This window comes from Cherax quadricarinatus, chromosome 76 (genome assembly GCF_038502225.1).
Source record: "Cherax quadricarinatus isolate ZL_2023a chromosome 76, ASM3850222v1, whole genome shotgun sequence".
Taxonomy (NCBI): domain Eukaryota; kingdom Metazoa; phylum Arthropoda; class Malacostraca; order Decapoda; family Parastacidae; genus Cherax; species Cherax quadricarinatus.
Genome location: NC_091367.1, coordinates 20749988 through 20773221, shown reverse-complemented (window position 1 = coordinate 20773221; position 23234 = coordinate 20749988). Strand labels below are relative to the sequence as shown.

Here is a 23234-nt window from a genome sequence, read left to right as displayed (position 1 = left end):
GAGTGTTAGCCACCCAGGATAACCTGGGGGAGTGTTAACCACCCAGGATAACCTGGGGGAGTGTTAACCACCCAGGATAACCTGGGGGAGTGTTAACCACCCAGGATAACCTGGGGGAGTGTTAACCACCCAGGATAACCTGGGGGTGTTAACCACCCAGGATAACCTGGGGGAGTGTTAGCCACCCAGGATAACCTGGGGGAGTACTAACTGAGAAACAGAGGAAATGTAATTTTAGTGCCAGGAATGTCTGCATTGTTTATTTTGGACCCCATTTTGAAATTAGAATATCTTGAACTATATGAAATTGACCAAATTATCAATTTCCTATCACTTTATTGGGCAGTTTAAATAGTTGATTGGGCAATTTCTTGTGCTCAATAGATAAGATGGAACATATTCTAGTGAAGCGGCTAAGAATTTGGTCCGATGGAACAATGTAACTGGCCAAAAATAGGACTCAACTTTGGCAAAAATTGCCAATGCATAAATATCGCTGACACAGCAAAATTTGTGAGAGTGTAATTTTGTCTTTTTTTTTTATGAAATTTCTTACTTTTTGTTTTATTACCTTCTAAAATGATTTTCTACCAATTCATAAGATTTTTTTTTTTTTTTTTTAAATTCTTGGACCCTGTGGGTTATTTTCAGATTGGGGGTCTGGACCCTCAAAAGGTTAAAAACTTCTACTTTGTAGTGTATTTTTCTTATGATGTTTATGATTGTATTCACATTTCTTGGTCTCATTTGATAGAATGGAAATTATTACAGAAATATACATGATACTGATTAGTTTTAGGACTGAAAATAGCTTGAAATTGGGCACAAAGCACATCACAGATCCAGTGCATATCAACTGGTGAGTCTATATGCATACACAAATGAGCTGATGTAATACAATTATTACAATATTGCATAACAGCAAATCTTTTATTTTTTGTGTGAATAAAAATTCATTGTGTGAATAAAAAATCAAAATGGAATTCATTTGTAAAGCCTGGAAACATAACTAATAAACAGAGGAAATGTTATTTTAATGCCAGGAATGCCTGCATTGTTTATTCTCGACCTTATTTTTAAATTTTTTGAAATTAGCCAAATTACCAATTTCTGATCACTTTATTGGGTAGTTGAAATAGTTGATTGGGTGGTTTCTTGTGCTCAATCGATAAAATAGAAGGTATGCTAGTGAAAAAGCTTAGAATTTGGTCAACTGGAAAAATGTAATTGGCTAAAAATAGAAGTCAAAGTGGGCAAAATCGACGATGCATAAATATCACTGGCGCAGCAAAATTTGTGAAAGTGCTATTTTGCCAATTTTCCATCAAATGTCATACTTTTTGTTTTATTACCTTCAGAAAAAGATTCTTTACCATTTCATAAGAAAAAATAAGAATTTTTTTTTTTTAAATTCTTGGACCCTGTGGACAAGTTTTAGATCAGGAGTCTGAACCCTGAATGGGTTAAGGTAAATAATGTGTTTACTTTCATTTTACTTTCATTTAACTTTTTTAGGCTTAGTTGTATTGCACACTTAATATACAATATTGTAAACATGTTGTAAGGCTTATACATCCAGTTGAAAGTGAAAAAATGCTATCTTTCACTTTTCAGTGATTTTTCACTTTACATCAGTAGCCTGGAACCCAACCTGCTGTATAAGCAGAGCCTGGCTGTATATTAAATGGAAAGTTTATTAAGGTTAAAGGAGTGGTTGATTGTCTATACAGTAGATGGTTAGTACATTTCTGAATATAATTTTGATATAGTTAATATTTTTGTTTACCATGTTACTTCAATTTATACTTTTCCTTCTTTTGCAGCACACACGAGGAGCCACATCAGTGTTCTGTGTCTAAACAAATTTAAATCTGCTTCAGTAATTCATTTGAGAAATTATCTAGGAAATAAATTTTTATCAGGGTTCAGTTTCCAGAACACTTTTCATAAAAACATTGGCAAATAAAACATTTGGAACTAAACATTGAAATAAAAGAACATCAATATTTGGTGTGTCAAAGACTTTGGAGTAAAAAATTGGCCAAAACATGAGTGATAATTCTGTTGAGAAACCATATCAGTGTTCAGTGTGTTTCAAAGACTGTACTAAAAAATCACATTTAATAAGACACATGAGAGTTCATACTAGAGAAAAGCCATATAGGTGTGAAATATGCAATGCAGACTTTGCACAAAAGGAACATCTGGCAAATCACATGAGAAGGCATACAGGGGAGAAACCATATCAGTGTTCATTGTGTTTAAGAGCCTTTTCTCGAAATAAAAGTCTGATTATTCACATGCAATGTCATACAAAAACGAAAGCCTTTAACAAATGTACGGATACTCTTAGAAATTTTAAACGTGAGTCGCACCAAGTGACGTGTGTGAAATCTCACACTGGGGAGACGCAAAATGAAGGATATGAGTGTCCCAGTTGTCCGAAAGTCTTAAAAACCGAATTAAATCTTGCCAAACACATGGAAAAACATGCAGGAGAGAAAACATACACTTGTGAAGTGTGTCACAAACTCTTTCATCGAAAGCCTCACCTAGAACAGCATATGAGAGTTCATACAGGAGAGAAACCATTTCATTGTACAGAATGTTTAAAAGACTTTACTCAAAGAGCTCATCTTGAGCTTCACATGAGACTTCATAACAAAGAGAAACCATATCAGTGTACAGAGTGTCTTAAATGCTTCACTCAAAAATCTCATTTAGTACTTCATTTCAGACTTCATACTGGAGAGAAACCATATCAGTGTTCAGTATGTCTGAAGGAGTTTTCAGATAAATCATCTCAAAAAAAACATATGAGAGTTCATACAAAAGAGAAGCCATATCATTGCTTAGAATGTCCACAAAGCTTTTCACAAAAGAGAACTCTTGTTCATCATATGACTCAGCACACAGGAAAGAAACCATACAACTGTTCAGAGTGTGGAAAAAACTTTGGTGTAAAATTAAGTTTAGTGTCTCACATGAAAAGAAGTCATATATGAAAGAAACATAAGAGAAAGAAACGTTTAACTCAAGTATATCACATTAGAAATCATACTGAAAGAAAATTATCATATTAGAGGTGTAGAAAAGACTTTCAGAATAAATTATTTCAAATATATGAGAATACATGTAAGTAATGTATCAACTAATATCTTAACCAGAAACATGGAAGAATCTCAAGATAAAAATGAATGTGACTAAATCACAGCAACAAACATGAGACTAGTCGTAGTTCATGTCACTGATTCATCTTAGTTTCTGTAAAACAGCAAAATTCTTTAAGGCTTTCACTGTCCTGACCCTGATATTACCCCTTTCGCTGTCCATCACGTAGAACTACGTTTTTGAGGTCAGGGTCTCTGATGTAGTTCTACATCATGAGCTCCGATATGCTGTGTATGGTATATTTTGGCCTTGATATGAGAGAATGGACCTGTGCAGTGTGTGCACCACAAAAAAGAAATCCTGCCCCCCACACAGTGCAAGATTTTTTCAAGTTGGGACGTAGCTTGAGATTAAGTTCAAATTAGTGGAGATATTCAATTTCTGCCAATATTCCAGAGGATGGGTGAAGCATCCCTACAACCTTCAGCCTCTTTTAGGTTGTTTTCTTAATTTGGACACTGTAAATCATGACCAATCTTTCCTGGTTATATTTTATCCTAGAAATAAAGTAAAAACTCAGATTGGAAGGCAAGTGTAATATAGGAGAGGCATGGGGTTGTGACACAAAGGAAATATTTTAGTGCCAGGAATATCCACATTGTTTATTGTGGACTATTCTTAAATTACAGTAGACCCTTATATTACACAGATTTATTTGGCACATTTTGGTTATTACACTATTGAAAAATTGCTGCATAATTTTATGCAACACTTCATAAAATTAACCTAACATGGTTCGGTTTGTGGGAGGGGAAAACATTTGGAGTGGTGCCTATAGGATATTTCCCTAGCTCTGGCCACCGCTTTGCTGTGGGGGTAAGAGCACTGTCTCACCCACACCATTCCCTGCCACCCCTGTCACAGTCTTCTGTTCATGTGCATCTAGAAGTTAGCTGTGTTTATGAATTGCCATATCTTGTATCTGCCAAGCAGTCATTGCACCCAGTAGGCACATGGGTTGCTGAAAGTGGCAAGAAAAGGGTTAAGCATTTAAGTCTTGGAATTACAAAGAAAATTGAGATATTAGACAAGCTTAAGAATGGCTCACGTGTGGTGGATATAGCGAGAGTCTTAATGAATCGCCAGTTTGTACAATTAATAAGAATGAGGTAAATATACGAGTTTGTGTGATGAATAACTGACTGACTTCCTGACTGATTTGACTGACTTACTGACTGACTTACTGACTTAAAGTTGGACTTTTTCACTGAAGAGGACCCTAACAAATCTAGAAGCAGTGCTCTGAAACGGTGTCTAGAGCAGCTGATTCCTCACCGTCAGCTGTATAATGTACTGCAGGGTAAAATAGCCCAGAATTCCATTACAGAATTTATGCACACTCCAGTACAACCATTGACTTCAATATCAGAACCTCCACCATCCACCTCAGCCCAGTAGGGCCACAACATAACTCTCCACTCTCTTCACAATCATCCACAAACACCAGCACCCACAATTTAAGGTAAGAAATACTATTATTTCTGTTGCATTTGTAGTCTTAACCCTTTCAGGGTCCGTCCCGTAGATCTACGGCTTTACGTTCAGGGTCCAAACCGTAGATCTACGCCATGAGCTCAGCTCACTCTGATAAACTGTGAGTGGTACATTTGGGCCTAGATATGAGAGAATACATCTATGTGGTATGTGTGCACCACATAAAACAGATCCTGCAGCACACTGTGTATAATGAGAGAAAAAAAATGAAATCATGATTTTTCGATTAAAACAGCAACTTTGCAGTGTTTTTTCGTATGTTTTTTATAGTTGTATTTGCGATTTCTTGGTCTCATTTGATAGAATGGAAGACATATTACAGAAATAGAGATGATTTTGATTGGTTTTAGCATTGGAAATGGCTTGAAACTGAGCTCAAAGTAGCGGAAATGTTAAATTTTTGCCGATATTCAAGAGTAAACAAACGACCTCACACGTCTAATACACGTCAGCTGGTGGGTCTAATATACATTCACAAATATGGTGATGATATTTATACAATTATTACAGTATTGCATAACAGTAAATCTTCTATTTTTTGGTGTGAATAAAAATTCATTATGTGAATAAAAAGTCAAAATGGAATTTATTTGTAAAGCCTCAAAACATAACTAATGAACAGAGGAAATGTTAGTTTAGTGCCAGGAATGCCTACATTGTTCATTCTGGACCCTATTTTGAAATTGGAATATTTTGAACTTTGTGTTAAATTGGCCAAATTAACAATTTCCGATCACTTTATTTTGTAGTTGAAACAGTTGACTTGGCGATTTCTTGTGCTCAATCGATAGAATAGAAGTAATACTAGTGAAATAGCTAAGAATTTGGTTGATTGGAATAATGTAATTGGCCTAAAATGGGAGTCAAAGTCGGCAAAATCGCCGATTCGTAAATATCGCTGACACATCAAAATTCGCGAGAGCATAATTTCGTCTATTTTCCACCAAATTTCGTACTTTTTGTTTCATTACCTTCACAAAAAGATTCTCTATGATTTCATAAGAAAAAATAAAAATTTTTTTTTTTTTTAAATTCTTGGACACTGGTGCGTGACTCCAGATTTGGGCCTTGGACTCTGAAAGGGTTAAGCAGTAAAAACAACATAATACATTGCAACAATGAGCAACAATGACATATTCACTTTTATATTTGTAAGATCTGGAGGTCTAAAAAAAAGGTGTTTGGCTTTTCTGGGGTTCCTAGGAATGTAACCCTATTTTTCCAATAAGTTCTTCAGTTTAACACAGATTTATCTAACAGGGCGTTTTTCAGGAATGTAACTACTGTGTAATATAAGGGTCTACTGTAGTATTTTTTTAATTTTGTGTAAAACTGGCCAAAATGCCAAATTCTGGTCACTTTATAGGGTGGTTGCAATAGTTAAATGGGCAGTTTCTTGTGCTCAAGTGATATAATGGGCTGCATTCTAGCAAAATAGCTAAGAATTTGGTCAAGCGAAACAATGGAATTGGCTTAAAATAGGACTAATTGGGCAAAATTACCAGTGCATAAATTCCATCAAGATTGTTAACTTTGCACCTGTGTAATTCCGTAAGTTTAAGATCAAATTTCATACTATTGGTTTCATTGCCTTCAAGAAAAGATTCTCCACCATTTCAAAAGAAAAAATATTTAGTTTTTAAAAGTGGACACAGCATTATTGAGTTTTGGGGTTTGTACAGTGAAAGGGTTAACATTTCAGTGTCCACTATTTAAAAAAATTATTTTTATAAAATGGTAGAGAATCCTGTTCTGAAGATTACACCAAGAGTACAAAACTTGATGGAAAACTTGTGGAATTATGTACACATGTCCAATGTTAGTGGACTCAGCACAATTTACTCACTCTGAATTGAGAGGCATTCTGATTTGCCCTAGGCCCAAGCTCATGGAACTCCATGTTCATCAAGAACTGCAAGAAGCCCCTGTCATGTGCCTTCAGCATTCTATGGAGAGGGAGCATGGACACAGGGGTCATCCCACACTCACTAAAAACAACAGACATAACCCCACTCTACAAAGGGGGCAGTAAAGCAATTGCAAAGAACTACAGACTGATAGCATTAACATCCAATATCATAAAAATCTTTGAAAGGGTTCTAAGAAGCAAGATCCCCAACCACCTAGACACTCATCAATTATACAACTTGTTTAGAGCAGTTCACTCCTGCCTTTCTCAGCTACTGGATCATTATGACCAGGTCCTGGATGCTGTTAAGGATAAAATACAGATGTAGTATACAAAGACTACAAAAGCCTTTGACAAGTGTGACCATGGTGTAATAGCGCACAAAATGCGTGATAAAGGAATATCATGAAAATAGAACACAAAGAGTAATAGTAAACAGAGTAAAGTCCGAGGCAGCTACGGTGAAAAGCTTTGTTCCACAAGGCACAGTATTTGCTCCCATCCTATTCCTCATCCTCATATCTGACATAGAGATGTAAGCCATAGCTCCGTGTCTTAATTTGCGGATGACACCTGAATTGCCTTGACAGTGACCTCCATTGAAGACACCACAAGACTCCAAGCGGACATCAACCAAATCTTCAAATGGGCCACTCAAAACAATATAAAGTTCAATGAAGAGAAATTTCAACTACTCAGATATGGAAAACTTGAGGAAATTAAAACTATATCAGGATATACAACAAATTCTAGCCATACAATAGAGGAAAAAAGTAATGTGAAGGACCTAAGAGTGATAATGTCAGAGGATCTCACCTTCAAAGACCACAACAATGTATCTACCACATCTGCTAGGAAAATGATAGGATGGATAATGAGAACTTTCAAAATTAGGGACGCAAAGCCCATGATGATTCTCTTCAAGTCGCTTGTTCTCTCTAGGCTGGAATACTGCTGGACACTAACTGCCCCCTTCAAGGCAGGCAAAATTGCTGACCTGGAGAGTGTATAAAGAACTTTCTCGGCACACGTAAGTACGATAAGGCACCTAAATTAATGGGAAGAGTTGAAGGCCCTTGATTTGTATTCCCTGGAATGCAAGTGAGATAGATGCATGATAATATACACTTGGAAAATCCTAGAGGGATTAGTACCAAACTTGCACACAAAAATCACTCCCTATGAAAGCAAAAGACTTGGCAGGAAATGCAACATTCCTCCAATGAAAAGCAGGGGTGCCATGAGTACACTGAGAGACAACACAATAAGTATCCAGGGCCCAAGACTGTTCAACTGCCTCCCAGCATACATAAGGAGAATTACCAATAGACCCCTGGCTGTCTTCAAGAAGGCACTGGACAGGCACCTAAAGTCAGTACCTGACCAGCCAGTCTGGTTTGTACATCAGTTTGTGTATGGCCAGCAGTAACAGCCTGGTTGATCAGACCCTGATCTACCATGAGGCCTGGCTCAAACCAAGCTGCAGGAGTGTTAGCCCTCAAAACCCTCTCCAAGTACATACTCCAGGTAAGCATAGAAAAGGTCAATCAAGTTCCTTGGATCAAGAGCCCCTCTTGAATAATGTAAAATAATTCTATATTATTTTGAGACTAAAGAGAGGCAAAATGGCATCCATACACACAATAAAATTTACCAACATTTTTGCAAGTAAAATACAGTGGTACCCTGAGTTTCGTACTGCTCCCAACTTCAACTGTTATATAAGTGTATTATTGTAAGTGGTTTTGTAAGTGTATTGAGGATCTGAAATGGACTAATCTAATTTGCATTATTCCTTATGGGAACAAATTCGTTCGCTAACGGCACTCGAACAGCCTTCTGGAACGCATTATGTACGAAACTCGGGGTACCACTGTACGAATTGAAATTTTAATGCTTATCGGAGAAGGCTGTTTTTATACATCTCACTGAAACAAAGTGTGGGGAATGGCCTTTGTAACATTGCCCAAAAGGGCAACCACACATGTAAATAATCCCATGAATCTTGCCACACACTAGCACTGAAAATTTAAAGCTCATTGAGTAAGGCCTACTAGAGTTATAAATGAAATTTTTGGACAAAAAAGAAAAATGTTGCCATGTTACGAAAATAAAGCCAGTCGTTACAGGCATTTTTTGTCATGTTCTGTGTTGTGAGTTTCTGTGTAAAGAATGCAGTCTTTAAAAGAAAGAACAGCATGTTTGTGTGTGTGAAACTGTTTCAAGCTCTGTAAAATGGTTAGTGAAAGTCGCAAAATGTTTCAGCAAGTATTTGGCGACAAAGTAATGGATCGGGCACAGCATTTTGAATGAGTTAAGGATGATGAACGCTCTGTGCGTCCATCAATGTCAAAAACAGACGCCAACAGTGAAAAGCGAAAATGAAGATCCAGAACATTGCCAATACTGTAGAAATTTCTTATGAGTTGTTTCAAAGAATTCTGACTGGAAATTTGAAAATGAAACGAGTAACTGAAATTTGTAACCCACCTCCTGAGTCAAAACCAGAAAGACCATCATTTTCTGGCCAAAAACAACATGACAGCCATTCCCCACCCTTCCTACTCTCCAGATCTAACCTACTCTGACTTACTCTTCCCAAAAATAAAAATGGCATTCAAGGTGTGGAATTGTAATGATGATATTCGAGCAGAATTGCAGGCCACACTAGATGCTGTTAAAAGAAAGTTCTTGAAATATTTAAAGAAGTTGCAAATTATTATTATAATCAAGAGGGGAGCACTAAATCTGTAGGATTATGTAGTGCCTGTGGGGAGGATGTGGAAGGTATTCAGGCTTAATTCAAGGAACCAGAGCACCGATTCAACTTCCTAGATCAAGAGCCCCTCACCAGCGTCAAGGAACCTTCCTTGAGGGGAAGAAGTTGCAAAACCAGTGGGACTGGTGTATAGCCTCCCAAAGAGAGTACACAGAAACAAACAACTTCAATTAGGTGATTAGGTATGACTATTTTTTTTTTTATGTCTAGGAGTTTTGTGATTGCACCTCATATACATTAAACATACACACAGTATGAATTCATATGATTGAAACCTAACCATGGAAAAATATTTATAATTCTTCCCTAAGAAAATCGTATATAGTTCAGTTGGAAATGCATGTAATTTGTTGGTGATTAATTGGTTCCAAAATACCAGCAACATAAGTGGGAAATATCATTACTCAAAACATTGTAAGTTGGGATTGAATTACACTGTATTCCAAGTGTTTTGTGTTGAATGTTTGTTGTATAATACTTTTTTTTTATCTACCTTACCTATAACTTAATAATTTAAAAAAAAGACAACTGTTTTCTCTGTTTATCATAATTTTAAAACAAGTTTATTAATATATTTATACAACACTTTAATGATACTTAGCTTTGCTGACAATTAGAGCATAATTTTGTTTTCTCAAAATACTTCTCATCAATAGACTTAGCTTTTATATACACTTCCTCGCTTTTGTTCACATTTGATTTTTTATTTTCAGGCATAGTAGTATTGTTATGTATTTCTACTCTGGTATTGTATTATTTATGGTAAAGTGTTCTATGTTTTGTATTTCATTAGAAAAATATAGAAAGAGAAGTGCATAAATGTTGTACAAAACAGTTCCCCAATTTGTAAGCTTCTTGGTTATAGTTACCCTTACTGGTTTAGAGCTGCTTATAAATATAATAAAAAATACTATAGTTTCTGGTGTTTCCTTTTCTGCATACAGTATCAGCACTGTATAACCCCATGGATTCTTTTATTACAAAAAAAAAAAAGAGGTTAATCAGTATTATGTACAGCACAGTACTGACAAATTAGTGTTAATAAAATGCACTGAGAAAAAATTAGATATCAATAAAGACTTTCAATGATCAGTGTTACAGTGTGATGTCCTAAGGTTAGAAATAGCTGTCTCTCTCTTTTTAGATAATCTTAGCAAGAAGAACCGCTGACAGTCTTAACACTTCTTGGTAATTTTTCTGATAGTGTGATTATAATAATAATTATGTTCTGCTATTGGAAAAGACATGAAAGCAATGAATTCTTTATTTTGACGTATCACCGAACATTCAGTTTGTCATGTGCATAGTTAAGAGAGACTAAAGCTTATATATAAGTCACAGGAAGCAACCTCACATGCTAAGGAATAGTGTTTGGATGTGAGTCGGCTACTCGAGGGCAGATGGAGCACTGCAGGAAGCCTAGTGATCCATGCTGTTTAATACACCACATGCGGTCGAAGTGGATACAGTAAACATCACCTTGTTTTGTTGGTTAGTTTAATAATCAATGATTCTAAACTTCTAAGCTTCTCTTGTTCCTGGTACTGCAGATCAGTGTTTTTCTTATGAAGTATGAATGCAAGTTGTGATGCTGTATACAGGCATTATGCCGTGTGTTCTGAGATCATACCTGTGTTCCGGTATGTACACCTGGTCACAACCATCATACACAATATTGCAACTGCCTTCACCTTTAGGTTTGATGTATGGCATCAAGGTCCTTGTATGTTTTTGTTCAGACTATGACAATGTCAATTCTGGATTTTTGAAAACTGGGTAATGCAGCTTCTCTGATGGTATGAGTGGGTAACACGTATCTCTGTGTTATTTTCTCAGCTTCTGGCATTATTATGTATCTTCATATGTGGTTCAACAGGAACACTGTGCATAGGGAGGAAGCCTGAGGCTTGTGAAGGCATTCATGTAGTTAAGTTCCTCTTCCAGGAACTCTTCATGGCAGATTATCAATGCCCTACGAAGGTCTCAAGCAATACACCTTTCTTGGTTTGAGATCTACGGTGGGGGAAAAACGGGTAAGATTGTGGGTCCTCATGGCTTGGTAGGGTCTTCACTGTCCACACTAATTGTCTGGGGATTGATTCTGGCATTGGTGAAATGTTGAGCATGTTTCCTTAAACCTGCTACCCTCTTCACCTAGACAACTATTGTGGGTTGCATCCTGAGGAACAAAATTAACCTAAGTTGCCCAAAATGCTCTGCATAACCACAGGCCTTCTATATAGTATGCCAAAGATGTCAGCTTGGCCTGTAATAGTTGTCTCATGTATTGAAGGATTTTGACATTGAGGAAAGGAGTATCATGTGCCTTCTCTTCCAGAGTAAATTGTATGAATTGTTCTCTTTGGTTATGATATTCCAGATTAAGTTAAACCATCTGGGCATGATGAGCAAATGTCAATTATTATGCACCTCAATCAGTTGATATTTTGTGATATGCATGTCAGGAAATCTATCTATCTAGAAGTTCCATGCATAGGTTTGGCAGGAGAGCCCTTTTAGGTTATCCCATTGCTAATCCAAACTTCTGCTTGTATGGTCCTTCCTGTTGGAAAATACATTAAAGCTGATATATTCTTTTATTAAATCAATAATATCAAGGTTGGGTAATGAGAGGTTCCGGTTTGAAGTCTTATAGGAAGGACATGACTTTATCTATGGGTACTTTGTAAGTAGGGAAAACATGCCCAATCTGGCTATCTTTTTGTTTTTGAAAATGATGTGTTCGAGTCTTGAGATAGAGTCCTTGAAGTGTTGCAGGTAAGACTGACATGTGGTTCAGATCAGTTGTGTGACATATAGCCAAAACTCCTGCTATTCCTTATAGTTTTCAAAAGGAATTCCAGGTTTGTTATTTTTGGAAGATGTGTGCTTAACACAGGTTGGTAGGTAGGAGTAGACAGAGATGTTGACTTGCACAGACCTAGATAGGATCTTCCTTACCCTTCACGAGAAAGACCAAGTTTCCTCGACCACAAGTTGCGAGATCATTTATGCGTTTGTGTCGACAGTAATCATCTGTCTTACTGTTATGTCATTTTTTCATCTACTGTTGGTATCTTGCTCTTGTCTCTAGTATTTGCCCTGTTTATCAGAGAGCATGCCAACTTTATCTTAGATGTCTTTCTCCAATGCCCTGGTATGTTGGCTTGTATATGTCAACTATTAGCCACCATCCTTTAGCAGATGTTCTTCCTTCAATATCTCTGTCATTTTTTTGCACTTGGTGCTCTACCTACTGACCATAAATTGCAGTTACTCCATAGAAAACAATGAGAAAGAGTTCTTAGGAAAGCTTATTTTTTAATTATGTATCTTCAATTGCAACATTATTTTCATGCAATAATAGCTTAAGACTACTGGGTAGTGATTGAAGTATGGTGTAGCTGACAAAAGGCAGAGAATACAAGGACTTCACAATAGACATTGTCCTATTAAAACTAGGATCACAGCGAAGAGATTGTGTTGAATAATGTTAGGGCGAGGTGGGTGAGGGTGGAAGATGTTGTCTCAGGTGTGGGTCTGAGATGTGTGTATTGTTGTGGGTGATGTGTTTGAATTTGTTGGTGGGAGTTGTGCCTCTGATTTTTATGATAAAGTTCCAGAAAGCTTTGGTGTTTTTGATACGCTGTTTGTCAGCTTGAAGTATGAGCTGTGACCAGTGATTTTGTGGTCTTGGACTAGACTGTGTAGAATGTTGTTTCTAAGGTAAGTGAGATCTAATCGGACTTGATTAAATCTGTGTGTTGTAGAGGAAGCGGTTGTGGTAGCAGATAATTAGTCTTCTTGTCCTGAGTGAGGGTTTGAAGGAATAACGAGTGGTGTGAGTTTTCTTTGGTATTGCGGTGTTGGCTGCTTGTGTAATGGTGTCCTGGATGAGATCAAGTTGAGTATCGATGTCAGAGAGGTTTGGTGTTGTAGTCATAGGTGAGGTTAGTATTGTCCATGTGCTGTTTGAAAGCATCCCAGTCAGCATTCTTGTAGGAGAAGGAAGGTATGCCTGGGATGAGGATAGGGTTGGAGGAGATGTGTAAGATGACTGGGATGTGATCAGAGCCTGTAATTGGGCTAGGTGAGATGTAGTGTTGAAATAGAGAGCTGGCTTGGTTTGCCTTGGCCCGTGTGGTTGTAGAAAGTGTTAAAGTCTGGGTTGAGATGAATTAGGTGTTTATGGTTTGTGAAGTTGAGTAATTGGTGACTAAGTTGGTTGTTACTGGTGTGACGAAAGGCGGTGTGTTTGGCATTCATGTTAGCTAGTAGGTATGTTGGCATGTTGGTGTAGTTGAAGACTTAGGAAAGGTTGTGTATGTTGAGAATAGTGCTTGGGCGAGTATAGGTGGTGAAAAAGATAAAGGGGCCAAGGTGGGTGTGTATTCTGACTGCAAGACAGTGTTGGTGAATAAAAGGGATTGGGAGAAATTCGTGTTTTGTGTTGGGTTTGACAAGGACGGCAACCCCATCATGGGGATCATAGGGGGACTGTAGTGCAGTATAACCATAATTGCAGATATGTTGAGGGGCTTTGAGGCAAGTACTGTTTAGCAAAACAATATCTGGCCTCTGCTTCAAGGAGCTCAGCCAGTAGGTGTCTAATTGTAAAGTAAGAACGTACGTTGAACTGAATCACTTTAAACATGATTTAATGGTTTTGTCATAGCAAAGTTAATGTCGGGGGAGGAGTTTGGCTTAAAGCCTGTGATAGTGGTGCCATCAGTGGATGTGTGTTTGTAGGTGTTATGGACCCATTTCCTTGAGGGGGAGGAAGAGATGGATCTGTTTTATAATCTTTGGTCTGTCTGTCAGAGGTTGGGGCAGGTTTAGGTTTGAGTGGATTTTGTCTGGAGGAGGTGAAGTTGGACCTGGATGAAGTTTTGGTTGTGGTGGAGTGGGCGAAGGTAGATGCAGAGGAAGTGGAAGCTTTGGTAGGAGATGAGGAAGTGGAAGCTATGGTAATGGATGAGGAAGTGGGTAAGGAGGTGGGGGGAGGGGTGGTCGTAGCAGCAACAGTCGGGGTGTTGGTGGGAGGGGTAGTAGTAGTGAAGAGGGGTAGGGGAGGAGTCGAGCTGATGGGTGTAGGAAGTGGGAGGGTGGGAGAGAGGGAGGAGGGAGAGGTTGTAGGGGGCTTAGAAGAGAAGCAGGAAGGAGGGATAATTAAAGAGGGAAGATTATTAGCAGACAAGATTAGGTTAAGGACATGTGAGTAGTCTGATTGGTAAGCTTGAGAGATTACCATCACAGAGTGGGCAGCAGTGGCGAGTTGACAGTTAGTTTTGTAGTCTAGTGTGGGTGTTGGTGTAGAAGGAGAGGTGTTTGTTGTCTGTGTGTTGGTGTTTGATGTGTGTAGAGTAGAAGAGGTAGACCAAGTGCCTGGAGTAACCCAGGCATTGGGGGTAGGGGAGGGAGTTATGGAAGGGGGGGGGGAGGTGCAGGGAAGGGTTTGGGGAGGGATGGAGGTTGGCTTGCTCTGAGGGAGGAGAGAATGTCTTGACTATTGACTAGAAGGGCAGGAATTTGCAACTGCAGTGTGTGACCCACCACATTTAAGGGGGAGGTTGCAAGTATTCCAGAAGTGGCCAGTTGCTGAACATCTGGAGCAGATTTGTGTGGATGTGCATGAGATTTTGTCATGGCCGAATTTGTAGCATTTCAGACATTGTGTGATGGGGTGAAAGTTCAGATTGAAGAGAGTGTTTGGAGGAATGCGGATGGTCTTGGCAAAGATTCCTTGATTGAAGAGTGTAGAGGCGTCAGAAGGAGTTGAACAGTGTATTTTGAGGATGGTAGAGTTTTCAGGTCTAAATATCATCAACAGAGACTTTGTCCTTAGTACTAATGTCTTTGATTAAGTCTTCTTTGTCTGTGTCATAGGCAGTCAGGAGAGAATAGTGTACGTGTTTTGCGATCACTGTGCATTTGGCGTGGTGCTCAAGAGTCCAAATAATAGTGAAGCCTGCGCTGAGAAGCTTTTGTCTGGTCTCGGTTGAGGTGTATGTTTCGTAAGAATGTCTGTCAAGAAGGAGTTTGAAGCCTGAGTTGGTCTTAAAGACTTTCAGCTGAGGTGCGCCAGTGATCTGGTACAATAAATTTCCAGGACAGATAGTGGCATGATCAGAATTAAGGTATTTGAGGTTAAGTGAGAAATAATTGGGTTTGGAAGAGGTAGAGGCAAGGTAGGGTTTAGAGGCAGGAGTAGACAGAGTAGAGGCAGGTGTTGGCGGTAGAGGAGGAGTGGTAAGGGGGAAGGAAGTGGAAGGCATTGTAAATCAGATGTGGCGGCCAAATCTGTGAGAATACTCGGCTAGGCAAGTACGTGTGAAGTAGACACACGTACTTGCCTGGCTATAACTTTAAAGTTTTCTTGTGGAGTCCGTCGCTGGAGGCACAGGACACTGAGGAGGTGAGCTGTAGCTTGATGGAGCACTGTATGCCCTGAAACGGCGAGGAGAGGCAACACTGGCTGTATGACATGCAGACCACACGTACAGACTGAGGCGTGGAGACTTCAGACAGCAACGGGAGTGCAGAAGAAGGCTGCCTACCCAAGGGCAGGAAGCCACCGATGCACCAATCCTGATGGTCTAGACGAAGGTTCAGTAACCCCCACTGGATGAAGAGAGGCGACACTGGCTGTGGGCGGTGAGGAGAGCCAACACTAGCTGTATGGTGTGTAGACTACACATACAGTCTGAGGCGTGGAGACTTCAGACAGCAACAGGAGTGCAGAGGGAGTCTTCCTGCCCTTGGGTAGGCAGCCACCGACACACCAATCCTGATGGTGAAGACGAAGGCCCAGTAACCACCACTCTGCGGAAAGTCACTCTCAACACGGGGTAATAAGAGAGACGAGATAGCTGGTCAATGAAAGTGTGTGTGTGATTGATTAAGAACGTACGTTGAACTGAGTATATATAGGCAGGAGGTGGTAATAGTAGTAGTGGAGGTAGAAGGTAGTAGTGGGGAAGGTAGTATGGTGGAGGTGGAGTCGGTCAAATACAAAGAAAGAGGAGCACTGCAAGGGAGCTGGTGCCCACAGAGGGTAGGAGCAAAAACACAGAAGAGGGAAAATAAGGAACAAATACCCTAGGCAGAAGAAAGACAACCCAAAGGAGAAAGAGGAAAGGGGAAGAGGGAGAAGAAGAAAAAGGAATCAGGTTAAGTCACAGGTGTTCGGAAGTTTGGAGCATTTTACAATGTAGTGGGAAAGGAAGGCATCTACAGAGACGAAGCCAGGACTAAGATTCATACAAGGAAAGTTGTGTATAAGGGAGGATTCAACCAGACGGTGACTGTAGGGTAGACAGTTTTAGCGGAAGACCAGTCAACAGGATGACTCTGATCTCTGATGTGACAGAAAAAAGCATTGTTGGTGTCGGCAAGCCTTATACTACTTTTGTGCTCCTTAAGTCTGTCAGAAAGAGTTTGGCCAGTTTCTCCAAAGTACTGAAGAGGACAGGAGGAACAAGAAATAGACTGGACACTAGGAGCATCTATGCAGCGCTGTATAGTCCTTGTGGCTTAGCGCTTCTTTTTGATTATAATAATAATAGGAGCATCTATAAAGGGAGGAGAGGTATGAACTAGATTTGTGCGAAGAGTATTAGTCTGGCGGAAAGTAAGTTTGATGTCTAAGGAACGGAGAGAGGTGCAGAGATTAGAAAGACCGGAAATGTAGGGAAGGCAGAGGACAGGAGAGTTCCCAGGGGTAGAGAGTTTGGGAGAAAGGAAATTCCGTTTAGCACGTGAGAAGGCAGAGTCTATGAAATGGAAAGGGTAGCCAAGATGGGAAAATGAATTATGAAGAGTGGAAATTTCTCATTCAAGGAACTGAGGATCACAAATGTGGAGAGCACAGAGAAAGAGGGGAACAAGAACACTTTTCTTGACAGAGGAAGCATGATAAGAAAAGTAGTGAATGGACATGTCACTGTACACAGGCTTGCTGTACACGGAAAAGGCAAAACCTGTATCTGAGCTGTGGACATGAACATCAAGGAAAGGAAGCAAGGAATTAGATTCCCATTCAGCTTTAAACTTAATGGAAGGGGCAAGATTATTAAGAGCATCAAGAAAAGGTTGGAAGAGACTAGAGTCATGAGGCCACAGAGCAAAGATGTCATCTACATAGTGGAGAAAGAGTGAAGGGCGCACATCATTAGTAGGAAGAACATAATCGAAATATTCCATGTAAAGATTAGCAAGAACAGGACAGGGACAGGATGTTCCAGAGATGGGATGCAGAAACAAGGGGTCACAATTCGAAGCTGAAGACTCAGATGAGTCAAAGGATGGTAGGAAGTATTTCTTCAGCCACTGAGTTGTTAGGAAGTGGAATAGTCTGGCAGGCAATGTAGTGGAGGCAGGAACCATACATAGTTTTAAGACGAGGTAGTTATTTATAGTTTAATATCTTTATTATGCACCCCATACCCATCGTGTGGGCGGTAGTCAAAAGATTACAAAGGTACACAATGGGTCCAGGGACTGGACCCCAAAGTTATGATAGCTGAACTAGTTACAAAGGTAATGAACTCCAGGTAGATCTGATCACAATCATGGCAAGTTACAAAGGTAATGAATCAGCGTCACTTCTATACATGGTTACAGTCATGAACAAATTACAAAGTAATGAGCCACTGATACATCCACACCTGGTCACAATTGTAATGAGTTATAAACACAAATATTAAGTAGGTCATACACATACACGAGGGCGCACGCACAGACATATGCACACGAGTGTACAAATATATGCATACACACAAGCGCGCAAACCCACACACACCCACGCACACACACACACACACATAATAATAACAGATTCAATCTTTCCATCCGGATATCAAATCCTCAGGAAAGACAGAGGGAGGAGAGGGGGAGGAGGAGTTGCACTGCTCATTAAAAACCAGTGGGGTTTTGAGAAAATGGAAGGAATGGATGGCATGGGCGAAAGGGACTACTTAGTAGGAACAATCCAGTCTGAGGGACATAAGGTGATAATTGCAGTAATGTACAACCCACCACAGAACTGCAGGAGGCCAAGAGAAGAATACGATGAGAGCAACAGAGCAATGATCGACACACTAGCCGAGGTGGCCAGGAGAGCACACATGGGGGGAGCAAAGTTACTAGTTATGGGTGATTTCAATCACAAGGAGATTGGGAAAACCTGGAGCCCCATGGGGGTCCCGAAACATGGAGAGCCAAGATGATGGATGTGGTACTGGAGAACCTCATGCATCAACATGTTAGAGACACTACCAGAGAGAGAGGAGAGGATGAACCAGCAAGGTTGGACCTTGTATTCACCATGAGTAGTTCGGACATCGAGGGTATCATGTATGAAAGGCCCCTGGGAGCTAGTGATCATGTGGTTCTGTGCTTCGACTACATAGTTGAGCTCCAAGTGGAGAGAGTAGCAGGAATAGGCTGGGAAAAACCAAACTACAAAAGGGGGAACTACTCAGGCATGAGGAACTTCCTTCAAGGCATTCAGTGGGAGAGGGAACTGACAGGAAAACCAGTTCAAGAAATGATGGACTATGTAGCAACAAAATGCAAGGAGGCAGAGGAGAGGTTTGTTCCCAAGGGAAACAGAAATAATGGGAAGAACAGAACGAGTCCTTGGTTCACCCAAAGGTGTAGGGAGGCAAAAACTAGGTGTACTAGTGAATGGAGAAGGTACAGAAGACAGAGAACTCAGGAAAATAAAGAAATCAGCCGAAGAGCCAGAAACGAATATGCACAGATAAGAAGGGAGGCTCAGAGACAATATGAAAATGACATAGCATCAAAAGTAAAGACTGACCCGAAGCTGTTGTACAGCCACATCAGGAGGAAAACAACAGTCAAGGACCAGGTAATCAGACTGAGGAAGGGTGATGGGGAATTCACAAGAAACGACCGAGAGGTATGTCAGGAGTTCAACACAAGATTTAAAGAGGTATTTACAGTGGAAACCAGTAGGACTCCAAGAAATCAGAACGGGGGGGCACACCAGCAAGTGCTAGATGAGGTACATATAACCAAGGAGGAGGTGAAGAAGCTGCTATGCGAACTTGACACCTCAAAGGCGGTGGGACCAGACAACATCTCTCCATGGGTCCTTAAAGAGGGAGCAGAGATATTGTGTGAGCCATTAACAAAGATCTTCAACACATCATTTGAAACTGGGCAACTCCCTGAGGTATGGAAAATGGCAAATGTAGTCCCAATTTTTAAAAAGGGAGACAGACATGAGGCACTAAACTACAGACCTGTATCACTAACGTGTATAGTATGCAAGGTCATGGAGATCATCAGGAGAGTGGTGGGGCACCTGGAAAGAAACAAGTGTATAATTGACAACCAGCACGGTTTAAGGGAAGGAAAATCCTGTGTCACAAACCTACTAGAGTTTTATGACAAGGTGACAGAAGTAGACAAGAGAGAGAGGGGTGGATCGACTGCATATTTTTCGACTGCAAGAACGCCTTCGACACAGTTCCTCACAAGAGGTTACTGCAAAAGCTAGAGAACCAGGCACACATAACAGGAAAGGCACTGCAATGGATCAGAGAATATCTGACAGGGAGGCAACAACGAGTCATGGTACGCGACGAGGTGTCAGAGTGGGCGCCTGTGACAAGCGGGGTTCCACAGGGGTCAGTCCTAGGACCTGTGCTGTTCTTGGTATACGTGAACGACATAATGGAAGGGATAGACTCAGAAGTGTCCTTGTTTGCAGATGATGTGAAGTTAATGAGAAGAATCAAATCGGACGAGGATCAGGCAGGACTACAAAGAGACCTGGACAGGCTACAAGCCTGGTCCAGCAACTGGCTCCTTGAATTTAACTCTGCCAAATGCAAAGTCATGAAGATTGGGGAAGGGCAAAGAAGACCGCACACACAATATAGTTTAGATGGCCAAAGACTGCAAACCTCACTCAAGGAAAAAGATCTGGGGGTGAGTATAACACCGAACATATCTCCTGAGGCGCACATCAATCAGATAACTGCTGCAGCATATGGGCGCCTGGCAAACCTACGGATAGCGTTCCGATACCTCAGTAAGGATTCGTTTAAGACTCTGTATACCATCTACGTCAGGCCCATACTGGAGTATGCAGCACCAGTTTGGAATCCACACCTAGTCAAGCACGTCAAGAAATTAGAGAAAGTGCAAAGGTTTGCAACAAGACTAGTCCCAGAGCTACGGGGATTGTCCTATGAAGAAAGGTTGAGGGAAATCGGCCTGACGACACTGGAGGCCAGGAGGGTCAGGGGAGACATGATAACGACATATAAAATACTGTGCGGAATAGACGAGGTGGACAAAGACAGGATGTTCCAGAGATGGGACACAGACACAAGAGGTCACAATTGGAAGTTGAAGACTCAGATGAATCAAAGGGATGTTAGGAAGTATTTCTTCAGTCATAGAGTAGTCAGGCCATGGAATAGCCTAGAAGGTGATGTGGTAGAGGCAGGAACCATACATAGTTTTAAGGCGAGGTATGATAGAGCCCATGGGGCAGGGAGAGAGAGGACCTAGTAGCAATCAGCGAAGAGGCGGGGCCAGGAGCTGTGACTCGACCCCTGCAACCACAAATAGGTGAGTACAAATAGGTGAGTACACACACACACACACATGTATGAAAGGCCCCTGGGAGCTAGTGATCATGTGGTTCTGTGCTTCGACTACATAGTTGAGCTCCAAGTGGAGAGAGTAGCAGGAATAGGCTGGGAAAAACCAAACTACAAAAGGGGGAACTACTCAGGCATGAGGAACTTCCTTCAAGACATTCAGTGGGAGAGGGAACTGACAGAAAAACCAGTACAAGAAATGATGGAATATATGGCAACAAAATGCAAGGAGGCAGAGGAGAGGTTTGTTCCCAAGGGAAACAAATAATGGGAAGAACAGAACGAGTCCTTGGTTCACCCAAAGGTGTAGGGAGGCAAAAACTAGGTGTACTAGAGAATGGAAAAGGTACAGAAGACAGAGAACTCAGGAAAATAAAGAAATTAGCCGAAGAGCCAGAAACGAATATGCACAGATAAGAAGGGAGGCTCAGAGACAATATGAAAATGACATAGCATCAAAAGTAAAGACTGACCCGAAGCTGTTGTACAGCCACATCAGGAGGAAAACAACAGTCAAGGACCAGGTAATCAGACTGAGGAAGGGTGATGGGGAATTCACAAGAAACGACCGAGAGGTTTGTCAGGAGCTCAACACAAGATTTAAAGAGGTATTTACAGTGGAAACCAGTAGGACTCCAGGAAATCAGAACAGGGGGGAAGGGGCACACCAGCAAGTGCTGGATGAGGTACATATAACCAAGGAGGAGGTGAAGAAGCTGCTATGCAAACTTGACACCTCAAAGGCGGTGGGACCAGACAACATCTCTCCATGGGTCCTTAAAGAGGGAGCAGAGATATTGTGTGAGCCATTAACAAAGATCTTCAACACATCATTTGAAACTGGGCAACTCCCTGAGGTATGGAAAATGGCAAATGTAGTCCCAATTTTTAAAAAGGGAGACAGACATGAGGCACTAAACTACAGACCTGTATCACTAACGTGTATAGTATGCAAGGTCATGGAGAAGATCATCAGGAGGAGAGTGGTGGAGCACCTGGAAAGAAACAAGTGTATAATTGACAACCAGCACAGTTTCAGGGAAGGAAAATCCTGTGTCACAAACCTACTAGAGTTTTATGACAAGGTGACAGAAGTGAGACAAGAGAGAGAGGGGTGGATCGACTGCATATTTTTGTACTGCAAGAAGGCCTTCGACACAGTTCCTCACAAGAGGTTACTGCAAAAGCTAGAGGATCAGGCACACATAACAGGAAAGGCACTGCAATGGATGGACCTGGAGTTTACCTGGAGAGAGTTCCGGGGGTCAACGCCCCCGCGGCCCGGTCTGAGACCAGGCCTCCTGGTGGATCAGAGCCTGATCAACCAGGCTGTTGCTGCTGGCTGCACGCAAACCAACATACGAGCCACAGCCCGGCTGATCCGGAACTGACTTTAGGTGCTTGTCCAGTGCCAGCTTGAAGACTGCCAGGGGTCTGTTGGTAATCCCCCTTATGTGTGCTGGGAGGCAGTTGAACAGTCTCGGGCCCCTGACACTTATTGTATGGTCTCTTAACGTGCTAGTGACACCCCTGCTTTTCATTGGGGGGATGGTGCATCGTCTGCCAAGTCTTTTGCTTTCGTAGTGGGTGATTTTCGTGTGCAAGTTCGGTACTAGTCCCTCTAGGATTTTCCAGGTGTATATAATCATGTATCTCTCCCTCCTGCGTTCCAGGGAATACAGGTTTAGGAACCTCAAGCGCTCCCAATAATTGAGGTGTTTTATCTCCGTTATGCGCGCCGTGAAAGTTCTCTGTACATTTTCTAGGTCGGCAATTTCACCTGCCTTGAAAGGTGCTGTTAGTGTGCAGCAATATTCCAGCCTAGATAGAACAAGTGACCTGAAGAGTGTCATCATGGGCTTGGCCTCCCTAGTTTTGAAGGTTCTCATTATCCATCCTGTCATTTTTCTAGCAGATGCGATTGATACAATGTTATGGTCCTTGAAGGTGAGATCCTCCGACATGATCACTCCCAGGTCTTTGACGTTGGTGTTTCGCTCTATTTTGTGGCCAGAATTTGTTTTGTACTCTGATGAAGATTTAATTTCCTCATGTTTACCATATCTGAGTAATTGAAATTTCTCATCGTTGAACTTCATATTGTTTTCTGCAGCCCACTGAAAGATTTGGTTGATGTCTGCCTGGAGCTTTGCAGTGTCTGCAATGGAAGACACTGTCATGCAGATTCGGGTGTCATCTGCAAAGGAAGACACGGTGCTGTGGCTGACATCCTTGTCTA

The 23234-nt window shown here is 40.9% G+C and overlaps 1 protein-coding gene across 2 annotated transcripts in view; it reads left to right on the top strand.

Annotated features, from left to right (window-relative positions):
• The window catches only part of LOC128703667 (zinc finger protein 630-like), a 92896-nt gene that overhangs the window by 1342 nt on the left and 68320 nt on the right, over positions 1–23234 (top strand). The window contains exon 2 of one of the 2 annotated variants that reach the window (XM_053798423.2): positions 1824–10271. The exons of the other annotated variant lie outside the window; for it this stretch is intronic. Coding sequence (XP_053654398.1) covers positions 2049–3005 — 957 coding nt within the window. The 5' untranslated portion in view covers positions 1824–2048 and the 3' untranslated portion in view covers positions 3006–10271. Of the gene's footprint in view, positions 1–1823; positions 10272–23234 lie in introns of those variants that run through there. 2 annotated transcript variants of the gene reach the window in all.